Source organism: Bos indicus, chromosome 8, assembly GCF_029378745.1.
Source record: "Bos indicus isolate NIAB-ARS_2022 breed Sahiwal x Tharparkar chromosome 8, NIAB-ARS_B.indTharparkar_mat_pri_1.0, whole genome shotgun sequence".
In the NCBI taxonomy this organism is placed as follows: domain Eukaryota; kingdom Metazoa; phylum Chordata; class Mammalia; order Artiodactyla; family Bovidae; genus Bos; species Bos indicus.
The window spans coordinates 54,143,829-54,162,796 of NC_091767.1; the positions used below are offsets into that span (position 1 = coordinate 54,143,829).

General features: G+C 45.2%; 1 protein-coding gene across 1 annotated transcript in view; it reads left to right on the forward strand.

Moving 5' to 3' along the window:
* The window catches only part of PSAT1 (phosphoserine aminotransferase 1), a 28,320-nt gene extending 11,774 nt beyond the window's left edge, over positions 1 to 16,546 (forward strand). The window contains exons 7-9 of the mRNA XM_019966103.2: positions 4,852 to 4,980; positions 14,366 to 14,503; positions 15,404 to 16,546. Of these exons, the coding sequence (XP_019821662.2) occupies positions 4,852 to 4,980; positions 14,366 to 14,503; positions 15,404 to 15,509 (373 nt within the window). The 3' untranslated portion in view covers positions 15,510 to 16,546. The remainder of the gene's footprint in view (positions 1 to 4,851; positions 4,981 to 14,365; positions 14,504 to 15,403) is intronic.
* Positions 16,547 to 18,968: the final 2,422 nt, after the last annotated feature.

Consider the following 18,968-nt stretch of genomic DNA (forward strand, 5'->3'; position numbering starts at 1 on the left):
AAATAGTGATGCGTATGACCCACTTAATCTCCCAAGCACCCTAGGAGATAGGTACTCTAATTGTTATTCCCGTTTTGCAAGTGAAGAAGCCAAAGCCATACTTCTAGGAAGTGGCGTGGATTTGAACCCAGGCGGTCTGACTTGAAAGCCTGGATAAGTACAGCTGGTGCCTTCATGCTCTTCAACAGCAAAATGACCAGGGTGGGTTTGTGTCGGAAGGGTCCCATCTCTGGAGAATAGATGGCTGTTGGAGTCCTGCTCTTTGAAGTTTTTCAGTGATGGTGGATGCTCTCATAACAGAGCATATGAAGAGGGGCTTGGGCCAGTATAGGCCTCAGTTACATGGGGGCTGGGGCTTTGTTAGCGGTCTCCATCCGAGGCGCTGCCTGTGGGAAAGACACTTCTTCCATATAATTTACCACAGGAAGAAAAGAGCTTTTTCCACAGCTGGAATGCTGATGGAAATTGTTGCTGGTTTTCTGCGTAGCTCACGTAGGCTGCAGCAGCTCTTCTCTTTTGTGTCCCCTGCTTCCCTCAGGCAACGGAGGTGTCTGGTATTTTCTCCCGGTCACCTGTCAATCCCACTCTGTCTCACTCCGGTTGAAAGTGCTTCTGAAGTGCCTGGTGGGGATTGCGGGGCAGGGCTGAACCTGTCTTGCCCACTTGTCTTGTCTCTGGGGTTTCTGGTAGTGGACAAGCCAGTAACCACTGGCCAGCTGGGAAAGGAGCCCTGCTGTGCTGAGCAGTGCTGGACAGCTGGGTCCCCTGGGGAAGGGGCTCTGCAGCCAGGCCACACCATGGCAGGAGGTGCTGGGAGGCGTTCAGTCCTTACCTGTTAGAACAAACAGCCAGGGTCTGGTCTCGGGCGCGTGAGTCTTTCAGGCAGAGGCAGAGACCACTGAGGCTCTGGGAGCAAGAAAGTGTGCGGGGCCGGGAAAGCCCTGGCCCTGGATGTGCCCCGAAGGCCAGCAGTTCTGATCAGAGCATAGACTGGGGGAGCAGGATGAGCTGTCTTACCCTCTGGCACCTTCTCTATGTGAGTGAGTGACCTTGAAATCAATTTTTTTTAATGTAATGCATATGTTAAAATGCAGCCTGTTAATATTAAAAGTCAGCAGAAATAGTGAGTTAGCAGGTGAGTCTGTCTAATGGGAAATAAAAATGTCTGGAGTCAGACCTGGGGGAGGCACTGAGAGAAAGTCCTTCTTGAATGACTCACAGAGGGTCATTCCCCTGCCAGCGCCTGTGCAGGCCTCCGCCCCGGGCCTTGACCAGTCAGGCGTGCAGGGTCAACCTGGTTACCTGGGGGCAGGGGCACAGGGTGGGGGAGGCAGACACTCCCTGCCTGGAGCCTTTCTGCCTAAGGAGGGAGCTGAGCCAGACACACAGAAACAAGGGGAGAAAAAGACCAAGGTTTCTTTTCCAGACAGATCAGGAAAGTGAAAACTGAGACCATCTCAGGGCAGGACTGACAATAAGATTTGATCAGAATTGCATATAGCTGATTCACTTTGTTGTACAACAGAAACTAACACAACACTGTAAAGCAGTTACACGCCAATTCAAAAAAGAGAGAATCATATAAATGTGGAGGTCAAAAGAGATTGGGTTAAATTCTGACCCAGGACACCCCTTGGAGTCTTGGATTCTTTTACTCTAAAAGAAGAGAAAAGGAAAAACAGTAAACATCTGTGTGACTGAGCAGTTACTTACAGTCTATGACTTGAAAAACTAATATTTCATTTGGTGTATTTTTAAGATTAGAAAATTGTAGTTCTCCCAGTGAGAATAAGCATTGAATGGAGAGAGGAGGATTTGTGCATGACACCCTCCCCAGGCCTGGCTGTGAGCTGATAAGGCACCCAGAACAGTTCAGAACTTTGTATCACGTGGAAGTCCTTGAAAATGTCCCAAGTTAAAAAAGAAGCTCTTTTTTTTTCTAATAAAATTAGAGCCAAGTGACCAGAGGCCCTGGGCAGTTTGTTTGAACTGAACTGGACGACTGGCCTTCACATAATTGCCTGTAACCCTGAGCAGTGAATTGGGGTGGAATAAAGGACCATGTGGACATTCTGTTTAACACTAAGCCCAGTTTATGGACAAACAAACAGATTCCTAAACTTCCCTTCTAACCCTATAAGGCAGATTTACTTCCCATGACTAACGGGACCTGTAAGTATAAATTCGTTTTATCTATCGTATGAAGTAGCTAATGAGAAACAAAATATTCCCCACTAACCCAGGCCATCCTTCTTATCAGAATGGGAATGTGGGCCTGCCCAGGAGGCTTAGTCCTTCAGAACAGCCAGGGAGAGTTTCCAGGGCTTTCTGGGGTGCTTTTCTAATCCCTAGTGCCCAAAAAGCATTTTGTATTGCTTAGAAAAGTTAACACAAGATCTTGGCAAAGACTTCTGAGGTGAAACTATTGCTAACTGCTTGCTGTGCAGGGCAGATGCAAATAGAGCCATATATTTAATTATGCAAATGAAATGTTACCATACAGGCTGCTTTGTGAATTCTTTTTCCACCCAGCAATGTACTGTGAACACGGCTGTGTCAGGACAAATGCTTGCCTTTTTTCCTCTTTGAATTGTGGTGTGATATTCCAGAGAATGGATCTGCTGTGATTTATATAGTCATTTAACGCACAGGCTTAGACAGTACACTTAACACTGTGTGAAAAGAAAGTAAAAATGTTAGTCACTCGGTGGTGTCCAACTCTGCAACCCCATGGACTGACTATAGCTCTCCAGGCTCCTCTGTCCATGGATTTTTTCCAGGCAAGAATATTGGAGTGGGTTGCCATTCCCTTCTCCAGGGGATCTTCCCAACCCAGAGATCAAACCTGGGTTTCCTGCGTTGCAGTTGGATTCTTTACCATCTGAGCCACCAGGGAAGCCCCAAGCTGGTGGCATTTTAGAAGTGAAGACAATATAACAGTTAAAAGTGATACCCTGGTTAGTGGGGAGAATGGAGACCAAGTTGCAAGGCTGCATAAGCATCTTAGGACCCCTGTGTTTTGAAGATTTCGGATGGTATGGGAGTGGAAGCGTGTGTTAGCTATGCATTAGAAGTTCCGGCTGAGTCATGAGGCCAGACATCCTTCCACTTCTGGGGCATCTGGTCTCCAGGAGAACTCGCTTCCTTCCAAGCCATCTGCCTTACACTGAGGCTTTGTAGACGGAAGCTAAGGGCGCCAGTTCTGGGCAGCTTGTAAAACGGGAGGGTTCTCTGCTGACTGTGCTGCTCAGATCTGATTAGGATTAGCCAGGAGCATGGGCAGTGAGTCTGGATATGGGGCTGAGTCACACACCAAGAGGGAAGTGTGTGGGTGCTGAGGTCTGGCTGGGACCATGAACCTGGTCTGAGCCTTTGCTGCAGCCATGATTTGATGACTGAAATAGCAGCTTGGGAACCCTGGGAAAACAGCTGCTGTGAGAAGGGAAGCCCAGTCACCAAAATGTACTGTTGAACAGGCAGGATTCACACGTGACTCTGCTGGGATCATGTGGCAGGGTGGGTTTATGTCGTTCCTGGGGGATCGAGCAGTTTGGGGTTAGATGGAAATTCTAGAGCATCTTACGGTAAAGTGGGAGAACACCTTATCTGGAACACACGTGTGAGCTGTTATGCCCCTGCAGCCGCTGCTCTTGGCACCCGTGTCGGAGCTGTGGTGCCAGCCTGACCGCCCCACTGGCAGGTGAGATAGTGGCTGAGGGTCTAGAGCCCTTTTGTTATTGTGCAAAGAGCTGGGCCTTTGGGATCAGACCAGCTGGGGTTGGAATCTTGCTTTATCAGCTACTTGTTGGATGTAAAAGTCATGCAGAGTCAAGCTCTCTGAGCCTGTTTCCTCATCTGTAAAATAAGATAATGGCAGCTCTGGCCTCAGACTTTTTTTGATCAGTAAAAGGGCGCCTAGCCTGCTGAATGGTGCTTGCCTCCCCTTGCTTTCTTCTGTCTCCTCTGCCCCTCTGATTTCTCAGTCTTTACCCAGAGAGCTTCATCTGAGGCTGTAAACACCCAGCGGATGATTTCTGCTTTGAGCTCCCTCCCCTCTGGCCCCGGACACCATTTCTCCTTCCTTCCAGGGCCATCTGGGGAGCCCGCTGGGGAAGCTTCCAGAGGAGCCATCGCATGGTTCTGGGTACAGGCCATTCTCTGCCCAGTGGCCCTGGGCAGCCCCACATGGGCTTCTGCTACCTTCTGGGGGTAGAAATACCAGAGTTCTCCAGCCACCTGGAGGCAATGAAGGAGCCAGTCAGTATCTTGGGCTTCCCTGGGACCAGCTTCTTATATGTCTTCCCCTCCCCACCCTGTTACAGTGTTAATAAACGAGGCAGCAGCTAAGTTGGGGGGATCCCCCCCCAGACCTTCACTGGACCTAGACACCCAGCAACTAAGTCTACACAAATTCCTCTGGGGAACCTTTGTTCCCCCTCGTAGAGAGGGCATAGCTGGCCTTCTCCATATGCCCAGCTCGAGCTGTGTCTTTTCCACAGAAGACCTCTGTTCCTGTGGGCTTTCAGGGAGGTGCACACGGAGCCCTCAGCACCATTTTATTTTCCATTTTTTGGTTGTGCCATGTGCCATATGGGATCTTAGTTCCCCAGCCAGGGAGCCAACCGGTGCCCCCTGGGCTGGAAGCTTGGAGGCTTAACCACTGGACCACCAGGGAAGTCCCCTCAGCAGTTTTTTTTTTTTCTTTTTAAAGAAATTTTTTCTCTTTTAAAACTAATTTGTCTAATGGTGTCTTTAAGTCTATTTTAGTACAGCTTTAGTTTGCTCAGATGTCTTGTTATTTGTGCAAAGCTGATCTAAATGGATATGTGTATTTTTTTTACTCTATTTTAGCATCTATGTCATGGGCTTGGTCCTGGAGTGGATTAAGAACAACGGCGGGGCAGCAGCCATGGAGAAGCTTAGCTCCATCAAATCGCAAATGATTTATGATATTATTGATAATTCACAAGGATTCTATGTGTAAGTGGATGGTTTTTATCTCACATTTTGCCTCTTGTGACTTGAAAAATGTGTCTATGCTGTGTTGGTTTTGGAACATGGATGCAGCCATCTTTCTGTGAGACACTGAAGTCCCCAGGAGCGTGATGCACGTGAATTTTCCCTCCTGCATCTCCACCCCAGGAATACCAGGCTTTGGGACCTGTCTCCCACTGGTGGTGAAATTACTCACACTGCACACCCCTGTCTCCCCACCACCTCCTCTCTGTCCCTGGGGACAAAACATGAACATGCTAGAAGGTCTCAGCTTTGTCTCAGGACTCCACTGGAGACCCTTGGTATAAGCACCCACTCCTGACCTCGCTGGGATATTTACCCTTTTAGAAAAGTTTACTCTTTCCCTTTCAGATCAGATCAATTGCTCAGTCGTGTCCGACTCTTTGTGACCCCATGAATCGCAGCACGCCAGGCCTCCCTGTCCATCACCAACTCCCGGAGTTCACTGAGACTCAGGTCCATCGAGTCAGTCCAGCCATCTCATCCTCTGTCGTCCCCTTCTCCTCTTGCCCTCAATCCCTCCCAGCATCAGAGTCTTTTCCAATGAGTCAACTCTTCACATGAGGTGGCCAAAGTACTGGAGTTTCAGCTTTAGCATCATTCCTTCCAAAGAAATCCCAGGGCTGATCTCCTTCAGAATGGACTGGTTGGATCTCCTTGCAGTCCAAGGGACTCTTAAGAGTCTTCTCCAACACCACAGTTCAAAAGCATCAATTTTTCGGCGCTCAGTCTTCTTCACAGTCCAACTCTCACATCCATACATGACCACTGGAAAAACCATAGCCTTGACTAGACGAACCTTTGTTGGCAAAGTAATGTCTCTGCTTTTGAATATGCTATCTAGGTTGGTCATAACTTTCCTTCCAAGGAGCAAGCGTCTTTTAATTTCATGGCTGCAGTCACCATCTGCAGTGATGTTGGAGCCCAGAAAAATAAAGTCTGACACTGTTTCCACTGTTTCCCCATCTATTTCCCATGAAGTCATGGGACCGGATGCCATGATCTTCATTTTCTGAATGTTGAGCTTTAAGCCAACTTTTTCACTCCCCACTTTCACTTTCATCAAGAGGCTTTTTAGTTCCTCTTCACTTTCTGCCATAAGGGTGGTGTCATCTGCATATCTGAGGTTATTGATATTTCTCCCGGCAATCTTGATTCCAGCTTGTGTTTCTTCCAGCCCAGCATTTCTCATGATGTACTCTGCATATAAGTTAAATAAGCAGGGTGACAATATACAGCCTTGATGTACTCCTTTTCCTATTTGGAACCAGTCTGTTGTCCCATGTCCAGTTCTAACTGTTGCTTCCTGACCTGCATATAGGTTTCTCAAGAGGCAGGTCAAGTGGTCTGGTATTCCCATCTCTTTCAGAATTTTCCACAGTTTATTGTGATCCACACAGTCAAAGGCTTTGGCATAGTCAATAAAGCAGAAATAGTTGTTTTTCTGGACTCTCTTGCTTTTTCCATGATCCAGTGGATGTTGGCAATTTGATCTCTGGTTCCTCTGCCTTTTCTAAAACCAGCTTGGACATCAGGAAATTCACGGTTCACATATTGCTGAAGCCTGGCTTGGAGAATTTTGAGGCCTGTAGTCAGTGAATGGAATTGGCTCTGGTATAGTTGACTCCTAGTTAAATGTCTTTGTGACTAACTGATTCATGAACATGTGTTGACCCCTGGACCAGCACCAGAAAACCCATGAGCCTTGTATTGATCTCTTAGGGATGCTAGAGCAAAAGTACCATTAACTTGGTGCCTTAAAACAAGAGAAATTTATTTTCAGTTATCAGGAGTCCAGGAGTTCAAAGTCAAGCTGTCAGCAAGGCTTTGCTCCCTGCAGAAACTCCCGAGAAGAGTCCATTCCTGGCCCCTTCCAGCTTCTGGGGGCTTTGGGCATTCCTGCCTCACCCCAGTCTCTGCCTCTGCTTCACGTGGCCTTCTCCTTCTTTGTGTGTCTTCTCTTCTGTCTCTCACAAGGTGGTCATTGGATATAGGACCTACTCAGATAATCCAGGATGATTTATCTCATCTAGAGATCCTTAGCTTAATTGCACCAGCATAGATCCTTTTTCTTTTCTTTTGCAGTAATTACTTTAATTATTTGGCTGCCCTAGGTCTTAGTTGCAGCATGTGGGATCTAGTTCCCCGATCAGGGATTGAACCCTGGCCCCCTGCATGGGGAGCACGGAGTCCCAGCCACTGGACCACCAGGAAAGTCCCGACCCTTTTTCTTACTAGGTCACATTCACAGGTGAATGTGGAGGTGAGCACATGGGTAAACCTTTGCAGAGGCCACCATTCAACCCCCTACAACAGGCCTCTCACCAAAATGCCACATATGGTGCCTGGTGCACAAAGAGCTTAACAGGCGATGCTTTCATTTGCTTTCCCTTCCTTCACAGTGGGGACTCCTGCGGGAGGATCTGACTTTATGCTGTGTATGCACACCCATTTCTACACACATATGCATAGATACTCTCATTGACCAAGCCAGGACCCCCTTCTTAGTGGTATTTACTCTTCGGAGTTCAGTCTGTTATAACAAAAACATCTAGCTGACAATAACAAAGGAATTTTCACTCTTTTTTGAGAACTCAGTGGGCCACATATCAAAAAAAAAAAAAAAAAAAAAAAAGCCTCAAACCTGACTTCGAGTTGTATGTTTTACCCAGGACTTGCTAACACATCTCATAACCAACCATGGGTGAAGGGTTGGGGTGTACTGATGGGGCAGCCATAACTGGTGGTGTCGTCTCTGCCCTTAACTGATTGCCTGCTCCTATGAGTTCTTGGCCTGCAGCCACAAGCCCTCAGGGAGTCCAGCTTGGCTGAATGACTTAAGCTTTAGGGTCCTCTTCCATACGCCATCTGGGGGAAGGGATTCCCCACTATGCATTCCTGCCTTCTCTGTGGTTCTGTGGCTTGGCCCTTGGGAATCTTCCATTTTAGATCCTGATATATGAGAAGGGAAGCCAGAGTACTCCACTAGCACTTACTAGAGCCATTTTAACACGCGTGATTGGCCATAGATGGTCCAAGGAGTTCATAGCCAAGGGCTAAATGATGAGTCGGGAGCTGAGGACAGGAGGATTCTGCTTTGGCTGGAGGAGAAGGGAGAGCCTTTAGATGAGCTTCAGCCTTGGGCGGGAGTAGAATTAGGCAGAGAAGAAGGCAGAAATTCTTCTATAAATTTTTAGGAAGGCAAAGAATGGCCCCTGTAAAGCACTGAGGGAAGAAAGCAGTATGTTTGGAGAGCAGAGAGTGGGCCGCCTAGAGGGATGGCTTGTGCTGGGATTGAAAAGATAGTGTGGAAAGGTCTGAAGACATGTTTAATTCATCAGTTCATTTACCCATTTGTCTGCTTACCCATCCACCCACCCTCCATCTACCCATCCATCTACCATCCATCTGCCCATCCGTCCATCCATCCATCCACCCCTCCAGTAAATGGTGCCTGAGCACTCCTCTGGGCTAGCCTGGTTTTAGGCTCTGGTGTTACCAAGAAGAATAAGTCTCCTTATTCTTCCTGGCTTCCTTAGAGTGCACAGAATATGAATGTGAGTGAGAGCACGTGGCAGCTATTGTGAAGGGGAGACCAATGTTTCTGTTAGCATTTGACTTCATGTATTTCTTGGGAAATGTATAGGCACAAAATGAGAGGACAGAAAGAATGGTGATGCCCCTGGAAGAAATCCAGGGCATTAGAAAGAAAATAAAGTATAGAAGGAACACCAGAAGTCCCAGAAATTCTTCCCTCCACTCGAGATCCTTTAACTACAAGCACCCCCCAGCATCTTCCAGAAAGCAGCCTGCCAAAGCCGACATGGCAGGTGGGTTGTCTCCTGGGCAATCTGATCACTTTCCCATGCAAAACTCCTCATTCACTTATGAACAGGCTTTTGAGCCCGAACTTACATCCTTTTCTGAATAAACCACTTTCTGGGAACTCCCATTCACTCCTGGGCCGCCTGCCCAGAAAATGTCATCCTGGCTCATGGAATTACTGTGGAACCTTGTTACCATAGTCAGGAGCACACTCTGCTCCCCTCACCCCTGTTCAGCAGTTGGACACTCACGAGCTGTCTCTGTGTGCATCTGGATTTTCAGGAAATGCTTTGCTATGGAAATATGGCCCTGAAGGGGAGGTGAGCAGTTTCTAAGAGGAATACCAAGGAACCTAGAGTTGGAATTTACCGTTCACCATCACTTTCGCTCCTCATTTTTGTCCCGCCTTTGGTGCCCCCCTGCCTGGTAGAGCAGCCCCTTCATGGAACACAGTTTTGGGCAGTTTGCTGGGGGTTGGACCAGCTCTGCCAGTGTTCCTGGCCGGGGACTCAGAGACTTGAGAGGGCCACTACTGAAGTCCCTGTTCATTCTATAGCCTGACCACCACAGTTGCTGGCTGGCTGTGAGTTGAGCCCACGTGGGCAGTGTAGCATCTTGGCCGTAGAAGCCCCGCATTGCCACTTACCAGCGTGTGGCCTTGGGCAGGTGTCCTGACCACTCTAGACTCAATTTCCTCATCTGCACAATGGACATAAGTCCATAGAATATTATGACCATCATGAGGGTTAAATGAAAATGCGTATGAATCAAGAGTATATAATGGAGGGGTTTAAGGGCTCTTGCTCTGGGTCATTTGTGTAAAGCATGAGAAACCCTACTTGGTAGGTAGGGAGCATCCATGAAAGTTGGCTCTTAATATTATTTGTGGTTATTATGGAAAGCACCTGGGATGTTCCTGACACATAGTGTTTAATATGTATTAGATACTAAGTTTTTAGAATTTGTTTATTTTAATTGAAGGATAATTACTTTATAGTATTGTGACGGTTTTTGCCATACATCAATGTGAATTGGCCATAGGCATACATGTGTCCCCTCCATCTTGAAACCACTCCCCTACCCACCTCCCTCCCCACCCCATCCCTCCAGGTTGTGAGAGAGCACTGGCTTTGGGTGCCCTGCATCATATATCAAATTAAAATGTTTTAGATATTAACTTTAACATGCTAAGTTAATATCTAACTTAACTTAGATATTAACTTAGATATTAGTCCAAGTGGTAGAATCCATTTCAGATCAGAGGTCACCTTTTCTCATCAACTTCCTATGGGAACCAGGCCTTAGGAAAGAGGGAAGCACCTGACGAGTCCAGAAACAAGCCCAAAATAAAGCAGGCAGAGCTCTTGGTGTTTTACAGATATTAATACATTTTATTGTTGTCACTTCCTTGTGAGCAGTGTTTTACAGCAGCAGAGACAGGTTATGGTCAGGTGCAAAGGGCAGGTGGGATCAGACAGGGTATGAACATGGGGAGAGTCGGTGGGGCTGGTTTCAGAGCCTTTAACTACTACACTAAGGAAACAACAGAAATCACAGATGATGTGACTTTCTATTAAAACTGCAGGAATCAGTGGAAAAGATTAGAAATGATTATGTTCAGAATTGTGATTGGTTCCATCGAAATGTATAAAAGTCAATTACTTTCCCAAATTCCAGTGATAACAATAAAAAATGAGGAAAGATCCCATTCACAATAATCACAAACATTAGTAAATATTAGTTCAGTGTTTAACTAGGAAAGTTAGTGCAAGAGGATAGCTGAAAAATATTTAACATATGTGGACATTGGTAAAATGTAATGTTAGCATATGATCTATTAAAATACAAAGCCACTGGCAGAAGGAAAGACAGATAACTGGAAAAGTTCAGAAACTTTTGTTTACTTGAGAATTGCATTTTGGTTTTTGTTGTTGTTGATTTTTTGGCCACATGTGGGATCTTAGTTCCCTGAACAGGGATTGACTCCACACCTCCTGCATTGGAAGCGGGAAGTCCTAACTACTAGACCACCTGAGAAGTCCCTGCATTTTAAATTAGACAAAAAACCATGTTTACAATTGATTGAAGCATTGATAATTCATTTAAACAAAAATTAGAGTTATATATTTTCAGCATGCCATACATAAATTCTATTCAATCAAAAAGATGTAAATGCATTGAAATGCAAGACATACATATAAAATCCAGCAAAGAATTTCTGTTTAAGTATAGAGTGTACAGAGACCTTCCAAAATAAGCCATAAAACTCAAAAGCCATAAAGTAAAAGACATTTAATTACATGAAAAATTTGAAACTTTGCTACAGTTCAAGACATCATAAACAAAACAAAATTATAGATATGAGAAAAACTTCGTAGCATAGAACTTATAAGGGTTACTTTTGCTATAGGGAAGAATCCACAAATTAAAAAGGATAAACCAAAAAAAAAAAAAAAAAAACCAGGCAGGAGGTGGTCTCTAACTGTATGAGCAAACGACAGGGAAGAAACAGCTGGCTAATAGATGAAAGGGGTTAATTTCTTCAGGAAATGCAGATTAAAACCATGAGGTGTTTTCCTTCTGATCAACAGAAATTCTGAAGATTGATAACAGCTGGTGTTGGCAAGGGACCACACTTTGGTTATGTCCAGTGTAAATGTGTTCAATTTTGGAGTGAGGTTGCTGCTGCTGCTGCTGCTGCTGCTGCTATAAGTCGCTTCAGTCGTGTCCGACTCTGTGCGACCCCATAGATGGCAGCCCACCAGGCTCTCCCATCCCTGGGATTCTCTAGGCAAGAATACTGGAGTGGGTTGCCATTTCCTTCTCCAATGCATGAAAGTGAAAAGTGAAAGTGAAGTCGCTCAGTCGTGTCCGACTCTTAGCGACCCCATGGACCGCAGCCCACCAGGCTCCTCCATCCATGGGATTTTCCAGGCAAGAGTACTGGAGTGGGGTGCCATCGCCTTCTCCAATGAGGTTGCAACACCCATCAAAGTTCACAACTCTTGTACTTTGACCAAAGACTTACCTTAGGCACCTGCCCTCTGCCAGTACTCTGCCTGGCATGGAAGTGTGCACAAAATCAGGTGCCCCCAAGTCCAATGTGGGATGCTTACATAATGGGGAAAATCTGGAGTCAACCCAGGTGTCCTTCAGGAGGGGTCTGATGAAGGAAATTAGGGTCCACCAATAGTTTGGGTGGGGCTTGCCAGGCACCCGGCACCCTATTTGCTACAAGAACTTGCTGAGGTCTCCAGGGCTTGACGGACACACACGCCATTCCTTCGCCTCACCCTGTCCTAACCCCTCCCTCATACCTTCCTCTGAAACCTTTCAACCTTCTCTGGGGAGAATTACTTGCTCAGCTCTGTGCTTCCACAGGGCTTGTCCCGTGGAATTTTAATTCCCTACGTAGCCGTCTTGCTAGGTTGGAAGCAACTAATTCCCCTTAATCTATTTCTTCTTTCCCTCAGCCCCACATCAGAGACACTGTCGGGCACTGTGCAGGTATCTGCTGCATGCTAATTTAATCTTCAGTTTCTAGGTTTTATGACATTGTTGCTGTTATGGTACCATCTACTTTCACAATAGGTTGGGTAAATTTGTAGGGGAGGACTGTAAATACAGATTTGTATTTACAGATTTGTAAACCCAGGTTCTTAATTCTTCTCCCTTTTAATATTTTTTACCCTTAAACCACATGTCCTTTTTGCTGCTCCGGCTCTATAATTGGACTCTTGCATGAGGAGCCTGAGGCAGCAGAATATCAAAGGAGGTAGACACTAAAATTTTAATTTAAATGTCAACCAGGAAACCTACTACCTGTGAAAAGGTGGGGGCCAGAATTCAAGCTCAAAGCCTATTGCCAGAGACCTGATTTCCCTTCTTGGGTCTCTTTTGTCTGTTAATGTGGACTTGACTCCTGTTAACTGTAACAAGAACTGTGTGTGCGCCCTCAGGGGTGAGCATAGCTGTTAATGGGGGGCTTCCTCACACTGCTTTTTCTGCTGTTTAATTTTAATGAATCCTACCCTGTAGAAATGGAAGGATAAAACAGGATGTGCTTGAGAAGATGGGGAAAGAGAGTTACGACATATTTTTCCTTGTATTTCAGAGTAGCATGTCAGCTCTCCTTCTGTTTGTCTCATTTGGTTGTCAATGAAAAATAATTTTGGCTTGCTTGCTTTCCAAACCAGAAACTGAAGTCATACACTAACCTATGAAATTTGACTCATTTATTTTTGAGAGTCTGTGTGAGCCTCGTGCAAGGTGCTGGGAATAAAAAGACAAATTTATTTGATTTTAACAGATACTTATATAGCATTGAATGTGATCCAGGCACTCTTCTAAATTGTATCAGTTGTCTGCTTTTGCATCATACACAGAAAACTTCAAGACTGGCTTAAAACCACAGCCATTTTCATTACTCAGGATTCTTTTCCATCAGCAGGTTGAGCTGAACTCAGCTGGGTGGTTTCTTCTGCTGGTCTCTTCTGAGATCACTTATTCAACCAAATTCATCTGGTGGTTCACCCGGAGTCCAAAATGGCCATGCTCCCCTGTCTGGCAGCTAGTGCTGGCTGTTGGCTGGGGCTGTTGTTTCCTGCAGGCTAGCTTGGGCTTGCTTACATAGCAGCAATGTTTGAGCAAGACAGGTATAGAAGCTGCATGTGCCTTGGCTTGGAAGTTGCATGGCATCATTTCTGTTGCAGTCTGTCTCTTTAAAAAAAATTATTTATTTTAATTGGAGGATAATTACTTTACAATATTGTGATAGTTTTTACCACACATCAGTATGAATCAGCCATAGGTATTCACGTGTCCCCTCCATCCTGAACCTCCCTACCCACCCTAACCCTTCAGATTGTTTCTTGGTCAAAGCAAATCCACAAGGCCAGCCCAGATTCAAAAGCTGTGAACACTAGGCCCCACCTCTTGCTGGGAAGGCTATGGAGAATTTGTGGCCATTTGCAAATGTACCACAGAAATTCTCTGCAAATACTTTGTTTAGTTCTCATAACAGAGAAGTACAATAGGGAGAGTCAGTAAGTTTCAAGGTCACATGGTTTGGGACAGTACAGTGTTGTAAGTGCTTTGAAAGTTGCTGCTCATTGTTTTTAAGTCTTACAGCCACTATTCAGAACAACTTTTCCTTCTCTGCAGCCTTGTAGAGAAAGGGTCATTTCATTCATGTTGCTCTGTGGCTGCCATGTGTTGGAAGCTTCATATACATTGTGTCATTGAACTGTCAAAACTTGTCTGAAATGGTGATTTTATTAATATTCCCAATATTTGGATGAGGAAACTGAGGCTCTTAGAAATTAAGTAGTACCAGTTGTATAAGAGAATGCTAACTCCCTTTTCCAAATGCAAAAGTTGTCTCCTTAAGTAAATTATAAATGTCCTGGGGCAGATTTGTAACCTCTTGTTTGCATCTAGAAAATGGTTTTTAAAAAATTTTCTGTTGACTTGTTAAAGTTGTACATTGCAGAAAATTATCTACAACAATAAATGTGTTTTTCAGATGTCCAGTGGAGCCCCAGAATAGAAGCAAGATGAATATTCCATTCCGCATTGGCAACACCAAAGGAGACGATGCTTTAGAAAAAAGATTTCTTGACAAAGCTCTTGAACTCAATATGATCTCCTTGAAAGGGCATAGGTGAGTACATGTCACATCCAGAAGCTTGTCAGAGAATTGGTTTGGTTTTCAGATGCAGTGAAAGTGTTAGTTGCTAAGTCATATTGGACTCTTTGTGACCCCACGGACTGTAGACCACCAGGTTCCTCTGTCCATGGAACTCTCCAGGCAAGAATACTGGAGTGGGTAGTCATTCCCTTCTCCAGGGGATCTTCCCGACCCAGGGATCAAACCCATGTCTCCTGCATTGGCAGGCGAGTTGTTTACTATCTGAAGCACCAGGGAAGCCTCTTCAGATGCAGAGTAAAACACATCCAGGAGCCTGCCCAGCTTGAAGTAGCGGTTACTGTAACTAGTTGAAAAAGACCAGTTATTATGGGATAATCTTCTTATTGCTTTTAGAACCCTTAGCATGATTTCTCAGCTGAGAGCGTGATGGAGCCCCATCTTCTAGGAGCTTTGGTCAAAATTACCTTTGAGGCTGTCTGCTGTGACAGCTCAGAGGTTGCCATCCGATCCATGGTGCAACTGACACAACCCTGTCCAATGTAAGAAAAAGCCGCTATTGCTCCCGCTGGACATTAGGAAGAGGAGTTAATTAATCCTTCAGGCTCCATGAAAAATGTATGTCCTCACGCACAAGAGTACCTGCCAGATCCCTGCCCCCTATACAGCAGGCTCATCGAAGAGTTGAGTTAACCTAGGTCACATGTAAGCATGACGCTCACTGTGTTGGTAAGAATTCCTAAGGACTGAGATGTCTGAAGCTTTTGGCCTCCTATGGGTATTTTCAGGTGAGAAGTTGGACATGATGATCTCAGGTGCCATGACTCTTAAAGGAGTGGGTGACTGGAAGGAGGGTGGTCTTGATGTTAAACCGGATGCTCCTGTTCTTAATGGCCGCATCTGTGGTCCTTCCAGGTCCGTGGGAGGCATCCGGGTCTCTCTGTACAATGCTGTCACTGTCGAAGACGTCCAGAAGCTGGCAGCCTTCATGAAGAATTTTTTGGAGATGCACCAGCTATGAGCGCATCCTGACCAGTATATACTCTGCCCTTGAACAATGAACGAAGCTGAAAGTCACTTGAGAATGGTTACAAAAATATTAACAAATATGGCATTTTCTCGAGTGATATGGTAGATTCTTCTTTTTTAGAGAAAAACAGCGACACATCCGCAGCTCTGCCAAACTGTTGGGACTTAATTCTGACTTTAACTGGAAGCCTTTAAAAAAATCTTCCCTCTCTTTTTTCTAGAAACTCTTAACTAATACTGTCTTTACTGCTACTCTTTCTGCTTAGATCTCATATTCAAAGCTGCCTATGGCCTTAATTATGCAAATTGGCAGGTTATTATTTTTAGAAACAAACAGCATGGAGAGTGGGGTGGGGTCCTCTGGGTGCTGAATTTTGATCCTTTGCAAGATGACAGCAGTGGGGGGGTCTCCTGGGGTTCTGCAGCTGTTAATTCAGGTCACCACCGTCCATGCGGTGAGTTGAACTGGAAATCTTTCCAGTTTGCCTTTTAGTTCAGACTAAAAGGCAAACTGGAAATCTTTCCTTATTCTCATAAAGAGATGAAAGTGACATACTGTATGTTTATATAACAAGGTCTGTTTTTAACACTAAATAGTTTATATCTCCATGCACTTATGTTTTCTAATAATACAGTTCATGTGGGTGTATGTTCAGACTTTGAGAATTTGATAGTATCCGTAACCATTGAAGTGTTACGTTTTCAACGGCTGTGTTTCTCCCCTACCCCTTCCTTTTTAAAGATACTTCACAAGGGTTGGAAGCTCCCTGGTTCACTTTTTCATTCCTCTCAGTGGGTAGAAGAAAGGTTGGTTGGTTGTTTCCTTGTTTTTCAGTTATGCCGTTAAACTAAAAATCTCTGTTAAACTCTTCTTTCCTTTGTTCACATGACTGTTTCTTTATGGTGTTTGGCCAGTGATGCTGTGAGTTTGGGAAGATCTTTGCTGAAGACTCTTTTCCCCTGTTATTCACCCATTGTCAGTTTTTTATGCTGAATATATGAAGGACATTAAAGTCCTAAAACATCTAAGTCTTTGTCAGTGAATTTCTTTACCTGCTTTTTAGACAGATTATTCTTTTACAAACTTTCTGTTGGGCAAACTTGAGTCTAAAAATAGCATCTGTGAACTGTATTTTGTTAAACTAAAGTTGCAAGACCTACATTCTCTGCATCCATGTTTGTGATGATTCAGCACACTGGTAACTTTCCATTGGCTCTTGGAATGGACAATATCAACAAACGACCTTATAACACAGCTCACAGTATAAAGTTCTACGAAGCTTGCCCCAGTTCAGCTGAAAACATGCCAACAGGACAGTATTGAGCTATCTTCATGTTTTGTTGGATTATGTAACGAGGCTTGTGCTGATCTTTCGTCTGAGCCCTACACAAATCAGTTGGGTTAGTTGTGTTTCTCTGCTTAGGGCTAAGCCTTTACAGGCTTGATTCTCTCATCTTTAAAGTGAAGTGAAAGTCGCTCAGTCATGTCCAACTCTCTGTGACCCCACGGACTGTATAGTCCATGGAATTCTCCAGGCCCTGGAGTGGGTAGTCTTTCCCTTCTCCAGGGGATCTTCCCAACCCAGGGATTGAATCTAGGTCTCCTGCATTGCAGGTGGATTCTTTACCAGCTAAGCCACCAGGAAGCCCTTTCTTTGAAAAGGAGGATAGAAATAACTCCTTAACTTTGCTCAGGGATATTTAAAGCATAAAACAAGGGCTCAATGCTGGATGAGACTAATAACCACAGTAAATATTTAAATAGCAAGAACTGCCCAGTCCATGGACTCCAACCAAGTGTTTACATATCATAGCATTCAGAGTCTATTTCACCTCCTTCCTCACCCATTCACGTGATGGTTGCAAGTCCCTGTGGTTTGTACCAACCCCAAAGCTCTTGAATCTCCACTTATTTCCATTCCCCTTGCCACAACCAGCTCTGCCAGCCTTCAGAGGGTCATTTCAGCAGCCTCATCTGCCCACACCATCCCCTACAGCACAGCTGGTTGGATGATCACTTCATGCTCCTCTTTGGTTTTTAAAAAGGCCCGGGCTTCTTAGCCTAGCAGTCACAGCATTGTAGCATCTAGTCTGCCCTTTTCTTTTTTTAAATTTTTAATTGGAGGATAATTGCTTTACAGTGTTGTGTTGGTTTCTGCCATACATCAGCATGAGTCAGCCGTAGGTATACATATGTCCCCTCTCTCTTCAACCTCCCTCCACCCCCACCTCACCCCACCCGCTAGGTTGTCACAGAGCACGGAGGAGTTGAGCTTCCTGTGTCATACAGAGACTTCCCATTAGCTAGTTTACATATGGTAATGCCTGGAAAATCCCAGGGACAGGGGAGCCTGGTGGGCTGCTGTCTATGGGGTCGCACAGAGTCGGACACGACTGAAGCGACTTAGCAGCAGCAGCAGCAGCAGCAATGTATGTGTTTGGCCTGTTCTTTCTTGTGTTTCTTGTTCTTGGAATGTCATGCATAAGCCCATGCTTCCACAGGTAAGCCTGGAGTTCCTGCCCCAACTTGGCAAGACCAGCCTTCCTTCAAGACACCTGCCAACCTCCTGACCTTGTTTGTGTCTCCTCCATTGCAAGCATGCTCTTTTCCTTTGTTCTTACAAGGGTGACCCTTTTATCCTATCACAGCTCCTCCATTCTGTTCTTTACTGTGCTGAGTGTGTCTGTTTACCTGCCTTCCCCACTAGAGCAAGGAGCAAGTCCTGTTTCTTCACCTATATCACCTGACATCCTGCTTTGCCTTTAGGGGATGCTCAGCAATTGTCTAATGAATGGAAAGGCGGGTCTTCCTGAATTTCGCAAACGGCCTGCAGTAAGGGCAGAGGTTCAGTCTCACATAGGATTTTTAATTTTCAAAAGCTTAGTATAAATTTAATTTTTCACAAAAACTTAAAATCTTGGATGGCTCCCAGGCTCTTCTTTATGTATCCGTGAAAGTGTTTGAAAAATAGTCAGTACCTGCTGCATGCGTACCAGTCCAAAGGGTGGACACTGTTGTCTGGACAAAGGAAGGTTCTGGAGCACAGATTGCTGGAATACACTCATTGAATGAAAACCTTGACCTTTGTGTGTCTCAAGTGAACGAACTGACGTCAGGCTGCTGACCACGTGAAAAGAGGGGGAAGAGGAAATAAGGATGCAGCCTCTGGGTCAGCAGGCTGTGGGAGCCATGACCGGCCAGTCTTGATTAAAAGCCAAGTGGACAGAAAAGTGTCTTTCAGGCCTTGGGAAATCTGTGTAAGGCTTGGGGGCCTTATGCTCCTTTAGATTCTCCAAACTGTACCTCTTCCCCCAAACTGATTTTGAAGTTTTATTTTTCTCTTTCAAAATTTGACAACACATAATCACGTTAATACCACCCAAGTGAGAAAAAGCAGATTTATTTTCACATTACATGTTCACCTTCTGACACTGCGTTGTGCCTAGCACT